Source organism: Pongo pygmaeus, chromosome 5 (genome assembly GCF_028885625.2).
Source record: "Pongo pygmaeus isolate AG05252 chromosome 5, NHGRI_mPonPyg2-v2.0_pri, whole genome shotgun sequence".
Taxonomy (NCBI): Eukaryota; Metazoa; Chordata; class Mammalia; order Primates; family Hominidae; genus Pongo; species Pongo pygmaeus.
In genome coordinates, this window is record NC_072378.2 from 151,418,688 (window position 1) to 151,431,948 (window position 13,261).

At 42.8% G+C, this 13,261-nt stretch overlaps 1 protein-coding gene across 6 annotated transcripts in view; it reads left to right on the forward strand.

The window, feature by feature from the left end:
* The window catches only part of MTHFD1L (methylenetetrahydrofolate dehydrogenase (NADP+ dependent) 1 like), a 242,891-nt gene that overhangs the window by 83,711 nt on the left and 145,919 nt on the right, over positions 1-13,261 (forward strand). For 4 of the 6 annotated variants that reach the window (XM_054490722.2, XM_054490723.2, XM_063667111.1 and 1 more), the window contains exons 15-17: positions 381-455; positions 3,924-4,026; positions 10,887-10,963. In XM_054490722.2, the coding sequence (XP_054346697.2) occupies positions 381-455; positions 3,924-4,026; positions 10,887-10,963 (255 nt within the window). Of the gene's footprint in view, positions 1-380; positions 456-3,923; positions 4,027-4,999; positions 6,673-10,886; positions 10,964-13,261 lie in introns of those variants that run through there. The other 2 variants (XM_063667113.1, XM_054490725.2) reach the window with 1 other exon arrangement.

Below are 13,261 nucleotides of genomic sequence, written 5' to 3' on the forward strand. Positions count from 1 at the left end.
CCACCAGAAGCTAATTCCTCACAGACAGAACATGTTTTACAACAAGGGTTCTCACTTTCTCTAATTAAAGTAGTTCCTTAGTGAGTCTTTGCTACATAATCCAGATACATCTTCATATGGTAGTTGTAGCGATATAGATCAAGAAATATATTTATGCAAACTCTGTGCAATGTGTATTATTTCAGATCTTGTCAGTTTTATGAAAATGACAGAATTTCAGTCAATGTTGTTTATATTAGCCCACAAATTTTAATAGGGTCTTTTATCTAAATAGTTTGGTTATAAATGTAATGAATTTTTGTCATATCCTGTGAATTGTCCAAGTTCATGGACAACTAACTTTTGTGTGGTCTCATTTTTGTTTTGTTTTGTGTTTGTAGGCTCTGTATAATCGGCTGGTTCCTTCAGTGAATGGTGTCAGAGAATTTTCAGAAATTCAACTTCCTCGGCTAAAAGTAAGTTTCCAGTTAGCAATTCTATAAAAAGAAAATATCCTAGAAACACATCAGAAAGATTGTCAAGGCCTGAAATTTTCAACTTGGTTTGATTTTGGTTTTCAGATATCCTTTTGGGTATTAAACTCTACAGAGACCGAACACTGGAGCAGAGAGAGCACAGTGTTCGAAGCCTGAACCCTGGTTCTACACAAAAGAGCCAGGTGGACAAATTAATTAACCTTTTTCAGTCTCAGTTTCTTCGTCTATGAAATGGAGGACTGTTTTGCTAATTTATGAGTACCCTAGTCAACTGACAAGTTAGCTGGGCACAGGAGCACATACATGCCTGTAGTCCGAGCTACTGATGATGCTGACATGAGAGGTTTGCTTGAGCCAAGCACTTCAACGTTATAGTGCACCCTGATGGCGCCTGTGAATAGCCACTGCACGCCAGCCTGGGCAACACAGCAAGATCCCATCTCTTTAAAAAAATAACAAATTAGAATTTTTGGTGAGTCCTTCTCTTTCTAAAGTGAAATATTTTTATGAAATTTGTTAAGTTTCTAGGAAATTATAAGATAACCTTTGAAAACTAATCCATCTCATTTGTGGTTTTTTGTTTTGTTTTGTTTTGTTTTGTTTTTTGAGACAGAGTTTTACTCTTGTTGCCCAGGCTGGAGTGCAGTGGCATGATCTCGGCTCACTGCAACCTCAACCTCCCTAGTTCAAGTGATTCTCCTGCCTCAGCCTCCCAAGTAGCTGTGATTACAGACACACACCACTGCGCCCGGCTAATTTTTGTATTTTCAGTACAGATGGGATTTCACCATGTTGGCCAGGCTGGTCTCAAACTCCTGACCTCAGGTGATCCATCCACCTTGGCCTCCCAGAGTGCCGAGATTACAGGCATGAGCTACTGTACCCAGCCTCATCTATGTTTTTGTTGCAGCAAACACTACAATTCTACTTGTGTATGCCATCTTAATTCTTAAAACCTGTCTTATCTTTTTTCTGATGCCATATGCTGCCTCTGGTCTTCTAATCATATTGCTTGCTGCTAGTCCTGTTTCAGAGACTAAAAAATAACCCTAAATGGTATAACTTACAACCTTACTGGTTGGTATTAAGTGGTTTTAAAAATTCACCTCCTGCCTCTTACTGAACCAAGTTCAGTGTGTTGAAGTAGTGAGTAATTCCATCCTCGGCAGCTATAACAACATGCAGTTTCTGTTTCCCAAATCTTTTTTATGCTTCATTAAAAATCACTATTTTGCTGGGCGCGGTGGCTCATGCCTGTAATCCCAGCACTTTGGGAGACCGAGGCAGGCGGACCCTGAGGTCAGGAGATCGAGACCATCCTGGCTAACACGGTGAAACCTCGTCTCTACTAAAAATACAAAAAATTAGCCAGGCGTGGTGGCAGGCACCTGTAGTCCCAGCTACTCGGGAGGCTGGGGCAGGAGAATGGCGTGAACCCAGGAGGTGGAGCTTGTAGTGACCCGAGATCGCGCCGTTGCACTCCAGCCTGGGCAACAGAGCAAGAATCCATCTCAAAAAAAAAAAAAAAAAAAATCACTATTTTGTCTGTGTGTGTGTGTGAGAGACAGTCTTGCTCTGTTGCCCAGGCTGGAGTGCAATGGCACGATCTCGGCTCACTGCAACCTCCGCCTCCTAGTTCAAGCAGTTCTGCCTCAGCCTTCCGAGTAGCTGGGGTTACAGGTGCCCACCACCATGCCAGCTAATTTTTTGTATTTTTAGTAGAGAAGGGGCTTCACCATGTTGGCCAGGCTGGTCTCGAACTCCTGACCTCAGGTGATCCACCTGCTTCAGCCTCCCAAAGTGCTGGGATTACAGGCATTAGCCACCACACCCAGCCAAAAATCACTTTCTTAAAATGTTTCATTTACAGAAAATAGGAAGATTTCTTGGCTGGGCACAGTAGCTCACCCCTGTAATCTCAGCACTTTGGGAGGCCAAGACAAGAGGATTGCTTGAGCCTAGGAGTTCATGACCAGCCCAGGCAACATAGCAAGACCCCCGTCTCTACAAAAAATTTAAAAATTGGCTGGGCATTAAAAGTTTTAATTTTTTTTTCTCCTCCATGAATTAGGAATAACTTACTTTGAAACATAGGAATAAACTTAACTTGAATTACTGGTATTTATATTTGAAAACTAATGAACTGCGGCATCAATTATATGGACAGACAGGAGTTTATGACTCTTCTGAGCAGGGCACCTGGTGGCCACATAGAGCAGCCCAAGGAGCCCCTGGCTGACGCAGCCAGCAGCAGGCACAGTGGTAGTTAGCTGTATGCTGTCCACCGCAGGACATCTTCAGATCAATCCTTCTCAGAGTCTATTACAAACTCGCAGTATCTTACTCGTAGAAGAAATCTGGCCCTAGATATTTGTCTGACTTGGCCTAACCTATAATTCACTCAAAGTTCAGTTTAGTTTAGGTTTTTGTTTTTTTTTTTGAGACGGAGTTTTGCTTTTGTTGTCCAGGCTAGAGTGCAATGGCGTGATCTTGGCTCACAGCAACTTCTGCCTCCCAGGTTCAAGAGATTCTCCTGCCTCAGCCTCCCAAGTAGCTGGGATTATAGGCATGCACCACCATGCAGGCTAATTTTGTATTTTTAGTAGAGATGGGATTTCTCCATGTTGGTCAGGCTGGTCTCGAACTCCTGACCTCAGGTCATCCGCCCACCTCGGCCTCCCAAAGTGCTGGGATTACAGGTGTGAGCCACCATGCCCAGCTTAGTTTTGATTTTTGTTTTTTGGTTTTTTTGGAGACAGAGTCTTGCTCTGTCACTCAGGCTGGAGTGCAATGGTAGGATAGCTCATTGCAACCTCTGCCTCCCAGGTTCAAGTGATTCTCCTGCCTCAGCCTCCCAAGTAGCTGGGATTACAGGTGCTCTCCACCATACCTGGCTAATTTTTTTTTTTGTATTTTTTAGTAGAGACGGGGATTCACCATGTTGGCCAGTCTGGTCTCGAACTCCTGACCTCAGGTGATCCACCTGCCTTGACCTTCCAAAGTGCTAGGATTACAGGCGTGAGCCCCGGCACCTGGCCCAGTTTAGTTTTTTTGTTTGTTTGTTTGTTTGTTTTGAGACGGAGTTTCGCTCTTGTTGCCCAGGCTGGAGTGCAATGGCATGATTTCGGCTCACTGCAACCTCCGCCTCCCGGGTTACAGCAATTCTCCTGCCTCAGCCTCCCAAGTAGCTGGGATTACAGGCATGCCCTACCATGCCCGGCTAATTTTTGCATTTTTAGTAAAGATGGGGTTTCTCCATGTTGGTTAGGCTGGTCGCGAACTCCTGACCTCAGGTGATCTGCCCACCTGGGCCTCCCAAAGTGCCAGTTTAGTTTTTTAAAAGGCTTTACCAATAATGGAGAAAATAAAATTAGAGGGATAATTTTGGTGACCCTTTGCTTTCTGTTTCTTCTCAAACTTCTCACCTTTTTTCTTCTTAATCATTAGAAACTGGGAATAAATAAGACTGATCCGAGCACACTGACAGAAGAGGAAGTGAGTAAATTTGCCCGTCTCGACATCGACCCATCTACCATCACGTGGCAGAGAGGTGGGTGCTGGGGAGATGCCAGCAGGCTGATGGCCAGGTGGGGAGGCATGTTCGAGCCGAAGCGCTTAAATTCAGAAACTTACAGTTTGATCCTGTCCAGTGGTCTTCCCAGCCTGTGCTTCATATTCCTACCATTTATTTCAGTTACTATTATCGTACCACCCTCCCTTATCTTTGCCTCCAATTAAAACAAAAATTCTGTCCAGGCTCAATCCCGTCTCCTCCTATGTCTTCCAAATTTCCAAGGAAAATTACCTGATTTTCTCTTCTATTTCTCTCTCCTTTGGCCTCTTGTCTCTATATTAAGAAGAAAAAAAAAAACTTTTTTTAAAGACCATGCCTCCCTGGCTTTGTCCTGCTCCTCCTCCACCCACCATCCCACCTTCTTCTGTTCACTTCCTTACCACTGGCTCTCGGCAGCTCTCTGTGTGTTTCCAGTGCTGGATTTTCCTCCGAGTCTGATATGTGCTTTCACCCACTTAACGAGGCATCCCTTCACCACTTCAAATGCAGCCGGGTGGACTCCCCGTGAGCTCCCCACCACCTCGACTTCCTTGCTTCCCTCTCAGCTGTGATGTCCCCTTCCTTCTCCCACACTGCCCTCAGTCTCATCGCTCACTATGGGATGGGACAGAGGGAAATGCACTAAACAGGAAGTCAGGAGCCCTGAGTGTGTGTCTCCCCTGCCACTGACTCACTGCATGACCTCGAGCAAGTCGCATGCATGTTCTTGGCGTTGGAGATGGAGATGGTCACATACGCTGCACAGAAACACGGCAACCACACTTTATGAACCCTACGCAACTGCAGAAATGTTCGATGGCATGGATCCCTGATTCTTCCTGGATTATTCTTCTCATACTTGTGCCCTCATTTACCTCTTTATACTCACATTTGGAACAGATTTATCAGATGCGCATTTTATAGCAGTTCCCGACTAATAGATTATCTTGCTTCCATTTCCATCCCCCAGTTCAGAGGGTTCACATTAACAGAGATATCCCGTTGTGATCAGAGGCCTTCAGTGGCTCCCCACATCCTGGGTGATAGAGTTGCCATCGCAGAGCTTGACCTTCAGGACACCCGCAGTGGCTTCCCTCCCTCTGCTCCCTGCCTGCTTTCTAGTCAGGAGTGCCGACTTCCGTCCTGCTGCCAGCCCTAGCTGGGCCGTCTCCATCCTGTCTCCTGCCTAGGCCAGTCTTGCCCTCCAAGATGCACCTGGGTCTCGTCCCTTCAGGGAGCTTCGCTTCTGGGAATCCACCCAGCCAGTCCATTAAGAATTTAGTGCTGTCCCACAAACCATGAGGTAGAGAGACGAAGACCAGAGACTGAGCGTTGGCTCTGCGGTTTATGGGCTGCACAACTTTGGACAGACTGCTCACTCAGTTTCCTCATCTTTAAAATGGAATCATAATTCCAGCTGCCTTGCTGGGAGGCTTCACTGAAACATAAGCATCCTTTCCAGACCTGGAAGCTCTGCCCACACGATCATCAGAAGTCACTATGGTGATAGCTGTATTGAGTAGAGTTTTTTGTTTGTTGTTATTTTGAGACAGAGTCTCACTTGCTCTGTCACCTAGGCTGAAGTGCAGTGGTGCGATCTAGGCTCACTGCAACCTCTGCCTCACTGGCACAGTCGATTCTCTTGCCTCATCCTTACGAGTAGCTGGGATTACAGGCACACACCACTACACATGGCTAATTTTTGTATTTTTAGTAGAGATGGGGTTTCACCATGTTGGCCAGGCTGGTCTGGAACTCCTGACCTCAAACGATCTGCCCACCTCAGCCTCTCAAAGTGCTGGGATTACAGGCATGAGCCACTGTGCCTGGCTTGGGTAGTTTTTTTGAGTGTCTTTGTCTCCCAAACTAAACTAAAGTCTCCTTGGAAACTTTGTGGGGTTTTTTTTTTTTTTTTTGAGACAGGGCCTCATTCTGTCACCCAGGTTGGAGTGCAGTGGTGCAATCTCCACTCACTGCAAGCTCCGCCTCCCAGGCTCAAGCAATTCTCCTGCCTCAGTCTCCCGAGTAGCTGGAGGCTGTGCGCCACAACAGTCAGCTAATTTTCGTATTTTTAGTAGAGACGGGGTTTCATCATGTTGCCCAGGCTGGTCTCAAACTCCTGAGCTCAGGTGATCTTCCTGCCTCGGCCTCCCAAAGTGCTGGGATTACAGACATGAACCACTGCACCTAGCCTAGAAACTTTCAAGGATACATTTTTCATTTTGAAATAAGTAATAACATTATAGAGATTTTGGAAATGTCTCAAAAGAATTTTTAAAAACTTGCTATACTAATAAAACTACTATTCGTAGTTTTTTTGTGTACATCTAGTTTTCTGGTATAACTCTAGTTATAACTTAAGTGTATAGATTTTATATCCTACAAGTTTCATTCATTTGTATCATAAGCATTTTGTATTTTGTTAGCTCTTTGTTGTAATGGCCATTTTAAATACTCTAAAATATTCCTTTGTGGATGAACCACAACTTACTTAAGCAAGGCTCAGTTCTTGAAAACACCAATAGCATTTTAAATAATGGACGTGAATACTTTAAGCATTTTATTGAGAAGCCTACATATTTTCTCTGAAAATTTTTTTTATAACTAGGAAGATTTATTATTAAAATGTCATCATGTCCAAAATGTATTGTCATCTTTTTTTTTTTTTCAAAGCATTTGTGATTTTGTGTTACTCTTCAAAACTTTTTTGGAGGTTTACTGATGATAGGAACATCACGAAGGTGGAAATTAGTGTATTTTAAACCAAGCATATGGATGTGCTAAAAGAGAAAGTTTTATGCCAATTGGTATTCTTTGGTATCTACTCTGGGGCTCCAGCCTGAGCAGCCATCAGAAACAGGGCAATGGCTTAGACATGGATCTTGGAAGAGAAAGGCTACATCATCTTTTATACCTAGGTCTGGTCTGCAATTGGTTTCTCTCTGGAGCCAGGAAGGACTGAAGTGTTTTGTGGTTGTGAATCACTTTTAATGGAAGTGACAACTTTACAAAATTATTCCAGAAAAAATTTTGAATTCCATTATTGTTCAGGGCACTGAAGTAAAGAAAACTTTATTGCTGTGAACAAGCTACCTGGGTCAGAGGAATTTGGAATGACATTTGATAAGTAGTTTGGCTCTTATGACCATGAATTAATATCAGAAATAGGACTCTTCATCAAAAGAATTGAGAACATTTGCTAGTAGGGTTTTTTGGCTTAAACCTAGAACGAATGTAACCCTTGTGATGAGATTGGATCCTTATTTGATTTGACAACTAGAGCAGGACAGTCAGGGTACACGGTGGTGGGAGTGAGACCCTCTTCTCAGGCCATATGGATGTTGCGCCATTTAATGACCACCCCTTCCTTTCAGCCTGTGTACAAAATCTGATGATTGTTTCATCTTTTTTTTTTGAGACGGAGTCTCACTGTCTTGCCAGGCTGGAGTGCAGTGGTGCGATCTCGGCTCACTGCAACCTCCAACTCCCTGGATCAAGCGATTATCCTGCCTCAGCCTCCTGAGTAGCTGGAACTACAGGCATGCGCCACCATGCCCAGCGAATTTTTGTATTTTTAGTAGAGACGGGGTTTCCTCATGTTGGCCAGGATGGTCTTGATTTCCTGACCTCGTGATCCGCCTGCCTCGGCCTCCCAAAGTGCTGGGATTACAGGCATGAGCCACCGTGTCCAGCAGATTGTTTCATCTTATGCCTCATACCGAAAGTTTAAAGGCCTCGTGTTCCTGGACCCAGAGTGGAACAAGGAACCCACAGACCTTTCCAGAAATACTTAACATAAGCAGAAGAAAATGTAGACATATAGCCATTTTGTTACAGAGCACAATTTTGCACAGATGAGCCTCTGCCTATCCGAGCCCTGGGGCCTCACAGGCTTGCCGTCTCTCCATCTCCCTCGCATGCCCAACTCCTGGCCATGGACCAAGGGCCCACAAGCCTCCCTCAGCCTCAGGGAATCAACCATCAAGTGGCTGGTTCCTTGCCCCAAAAACGCTCTAGGGAATCAGTACCATGTCTTCCATTGGAGCCGAAACAGTGGACCAGCCCCTGATTGAACACCTTGTACTGCCAGGCTCTCAGCCAATATTGGCTGTTTCATCAGCCATTAGGCATACTGTGGATGTTCCTTAGGACAGAGTCAGCACTGTAGTATAGTCAGCACTGTAGTACTAAAAGAGATGGTCCAGAGCAAAAAATAAGCAAACAGATCTCCCCCTGCTGCCTCCACCCCCACACCCACTGGCATTGTCCTAGCATGCCTTACGTCAGGGGCTGGCACTGTCTTCACTATATCTCTGTACAGCTGGCTCAGGACTAGGCACAAGTAGCCCCTCAGGACATATTCCAGGAGTGAATAAGTGTTTCTTATTCCACCTTTAGTTCTGTCATTCAGAGACCAGGAATTCCATTTTGGATCACTAACTTAGGGTTACTTTCTAGTATCTTTCTTGTGGGCTGGAATTTAACCTCCACATTTCTTATGTATCACTGATGCATCACTTACCGGGCTATGTTAAAGGCAGAGGTGGGCTTTGGAGGCCACTGATTCTAGTTGATCTTGCCATTTTTTTTTTCTTGTTTTCTCTTTGCTAAATAAAAAACAACTGAATTTCTCTTGTTGATTTTAAAGAAATTTGATAGAAAGATCCCCTCAATCTGGTGCGAAGATCGTGTATACTACAGAGCAGGAAAGATGTTTTTAGTTGATTGACTTTGCACCCCATGTACATCTTGGGAAGAACAGTGGTGGCTGATGATACCATTGAAAAGCAGGCCTTTCATTTTGTATATGCTCTGCCTATAGCTGAAAAACTCATAAAGAAGGTTTCTGTGTGTTTATATGAGTGTCAGTTGGTGTTTGTGTGAGGGTGTGAGTGTGTCTGAGTGTGTGTGAGAGAGAGGGAGCTTGTTATAAAGACAGCTTGTTATAAACAACAGCCGAGTCAGGGAACAGCCACAGGCCAAGAGGGCAAGCTGGCCTGCTAGTGCTTTGCATGTGAAAGAAAAGGTTAACTTTCTTCATCCTGTAGTACCAAATACGTAATTTCCATCACCATTTTCATAAATTCTATATCATATACATTGAGTAAAGTGGATCTAAATTGTCAATGTGGACAGCTTGTTATTTGAAGCTGCATAAATTAACAAAGTCAGTGTCTTGGCTTTGTTTTGTTGCATTGGCATTCACTAAACCAAACCTAATTCTCACAAAATGTAAATAACTGTAATTCTTGTTTTGTTTTGTTTTGAGACAGGGTCTTGGCTAGGTGCAGTGGCTCACGCCTGTAATCCCAGCACTTTGGGAGGCCGAGGCAGGTGGATCACATGAGGTCAGGAGTTCAAGACCAGCCTGGTCAACATCGCAAAACCCCATCTCTTCTAAAAATACAAAAAATTAGCCAGGTGTGGTGGCAGGCGCCTGTAATCCCAGCTACTTGGGAGGCTGAGACAGGAGAATTGCTTGATCCCAGGAGGCAAAGGTTGTAGTGAGCCGAGATCGTGCCATTGCACTCCAGCCTGGGTGACAAAAAAAAAAAAAAGAGAGACAAGGTCTCACTTCCATCTCCCAAATGGGAGTGCAGAGACACAATCATGGTCATTGCAGCCTTAACCCCCCAGACTCAAGCAATCCTTCCACCTCATTTTTGTATTCTTTGTAGAGACAAGGTCTCACTGTGTTGCCCAGGCTCTTCTCAAATTCCTAGGTGATCCTCCCGCCTCAGCCTCCCAAAGTCTGGGAGGTGTGTGCCACCACACCCAGCCAATAACTGAAATTCAAATAAGCCAGTGAAGAAAATAAAGAGAACTGGTGCTCGCTCTATTCACCATTCACCCCCTCCCCCGCCCCCCACAATACTACTTTATTTACTTTTGCTTTTTAAAATTGTGGTAAAATATACATAACATAATGTTTTTCCCCATTTGTAAGCACACAATTCATGGCATTAAATACATTCACAATGATTACACTATCATCACTATCTATACCCAGAACCTTTTCATTATCCCCAACAAAACCTCCTTATCCATTAAATAATTACTCCCCTCTTCTGCCCCTGCCTATTCTAGGTGCCTGATATAAGTGGACTCATATAGTACTTGCCTTTCTGTATCTGGCTTATTTCACTATGCACCGTGTTTTCAACATCCATTCATGTATCAACATGACCTTTTATAGCCGTATAATATTCCATTGCCTGTCTGTGCCACATTTTGTTTATCCATTCACCTGTTGGTCGCTTCCTCCTTTTGACTATTTTGAATAGTGCTGCTATGAACATGGGTGTACAGATATCTGAGTGTCTCCTTTTGGTTCTTTCGGGTCATGCCAAGAAGGGAAGTTGCTGGTTGGGTTGTTTTTTTTTTTTTTTGGAGAGGGAGTTTCACTCTGTCACCCAGGCTGGAGTGCAGTGGTGCAATCTCAGCTCACTGCAACCTCCGCCTCCCAGGTTCAAGTAATTCTCCTGCCTCAGCCTCCTGAGTAGCTGGGATTACAGGCATGCACTACCACACCTGGCTAATTTTTATATTTTTAGTAGAGATGGGGTTTCACCATGTTGGCCAGGCTGGTCTCAAACTCCTGACCTCAGGTGATCTGCCCGCCTCAGCCTCCCAAAGTGCTGGGATTACAGGCATGAGCCACTGTGCTTGGCCTCTAGTGGATTTTTTTTGTTTATTTGATTCTTTCTCTATGTCTACCCACTAGATGGTCAGCTTGGGGCAGCCTGACCTTTTCTCTTTTACCCTCTGCAACTTCCCGAGCATCAGAACAATGCCACACACACACCAGGTGGCTGGTCCATATGTGTCGACTGAAGAACTAATCTGTTCTCTTTCAGTATTGGATACAAATGACCGATTTCTACGAAAAATAACCATCGGGCAGGGAAACACAGAGAAGGGCTATTCCCGGCAGGTAGGTGGTGCTTTCTTCCCACTCTGTTCTTACATTCGTTTCCACCGGCCTGGGAGCTCGCTCTTTGCCTTTCTTGTCTCATCCCCAACCTGTTGTGGCCAGTGGTTCTCTCACTGGTTCAGGCTCTCAGCAGGGCTGGGAGAGGATCAGAAGACATAGAGGCTCCAGTGTCTTTTTACCATCTTATCTATGTACGTTTATTTCATTTTCTTTTTTTCATGTATGTTTCCAATTGTGTTTCTAGGAAGAGCCACTCAGGGTATTCTTTGAATATAAATTCTTGCTTATTTTATTGGGAACCACCCAGGTAAGACTACATCTGCATAACTGATAAATGAAAATCTCAGACACATTATTCAAATTTCATATATCAAAGAACAAACACCTAGTTATTAGACTTAATAGCATGAGGTTTTTTTTAAAGGATAATGGCTTATTAATACAAAAATGGCTTATTAATAAAATACGGAGAATGCAGAAGAAAAATTATGTCTGACTTCATTGTAATAGATATTGGATGTGCGTCAGTGGCACTTTGGGAATACAAATTAATTCCTATGATTTTTCATCCAGGCACGGTGGGCTTCTAAATTGTGTTGTGTTTTTTTTTCTTTTGAATTGATTATAAACTGTACATTTTAGAACAGTTTTAGATTTCTGTCCTTTATGTTAAGTTTTTATTAGTGAAAAAAGAGTCACCATACTATAATAACCACTCCTTACACCAAATAGACTTGTGACCTTTTGAAGTGTCTTGAATTAAAAAGTGAATGTAGGTATTGGATTAAGAAGAGAAACTAAGTTCGTGGACCTCGTCTCCTCCCAGTCCTGTAACTTACACACACACACAGATTTCAAATATCCATGCTAGCAAACTGGAATCATTGTCATGAAGTTTTAGATAGTTCTGAAAAATAGGAAGATGGAATTAGATTGATGAATAAAAGGACAGCCCAAAATATGGTGGACTTCCATCCTTACAAGCATTCTTGCTTTTCATGTTCTTAGCCTCTCCTGCTAAAGTGGGAGCTTTATAAAGAAGAGGTTATTCCCCTTTTTATTTGCTGCTGTATTCCCTATGCTCAGAACAGAACTTTGTTACATATAGTCATAAGTGTTCAGTAAATATCTGTTGAACAAATGAGTAGAATAAGTAAAAGACAATTTATAGATACAGAACTAAAATGCCAACATAAAAAGATATTCATGAATAATCATAAAACTGCGAATTGAAATAACGGAGTATCATTTACCCAGGAGCTTGTCAACTGAAAATAGTAGGTACTAAATGCTAGTGAGGATGCAATGAAATGGGGGCATTTATGCAGCGTTAGTGGGAGTAGAAATCCTTTTTGGATGAGTTTGTTATTACTAAAATTTGAAATGACCCAACAATTACAACTTTGGAACTAAAAATATTTTAATGAAAAGAACAAGAAAATGTGTAACGTGCAGGAAAAATTCTGTGTATTAGGATATTTGTTGTGCCATTATTTGCAGTGGTGAAAATTGGAAACAATCCAAACGTCCAGCAGTAGGGATGGCTGCATATATTTGGTCCGCCATTTTGTCCCATGGGAGAGTTGAAATTAATAAATGTGTGTATAGGTGTCATGACATGAGTAGAGAGCTCTCATATACATTGGAAATGTTGTAAAAACCATTTTAAAACTTTGAAGTAAAATACTGATAGTGTAAGCCTGTTTATGTTAAGAAAAACCCAGCGTGTTTACTTACATTATAGGAGCTTACAACTTATTTGTGTGTATAAGTGCCTAGAATGAAAAGTAGAAAGATGTATACCAACTGTTGGCATTAGTTGCCTGTGTAATGAAAGCGAGTATTGAAAAGGACCTTTCTCTGCATAGTTTTTTACTGTTTAGGTACTGGAAAGATGGAGGATTCACAGTGGACTTGATTTTAGCGCCTACTCTGTGCATTGCATTGACAGTTCCATTACATATATTAGCACATTTCATTTGTAAAGCTGATTTACAAATGAGGAAATTGGGATGTTATATTAAAAAACTTGCCCAAGGTTATATCTTGTGTTGCTTTGTGCATAGATATTTTTAAGTAAAAAGGGGTTATAGAGTATTTAAGAGCTTTAACTGCTTTTTATTTATCATAAGACTGTAGTGAAGACATCTCTTTAGGTCAATAAAGGTAGACCTGTATCTTCATTTTTAATGACCACATCATATCTCATAGAGGTACCGTAGTAGATTCAGCCATTTCCCTGTTAATGAACATGTAGAGTGTTTGCAGTTTTGGGCTATCACAAGTAAGCTGTAGTAA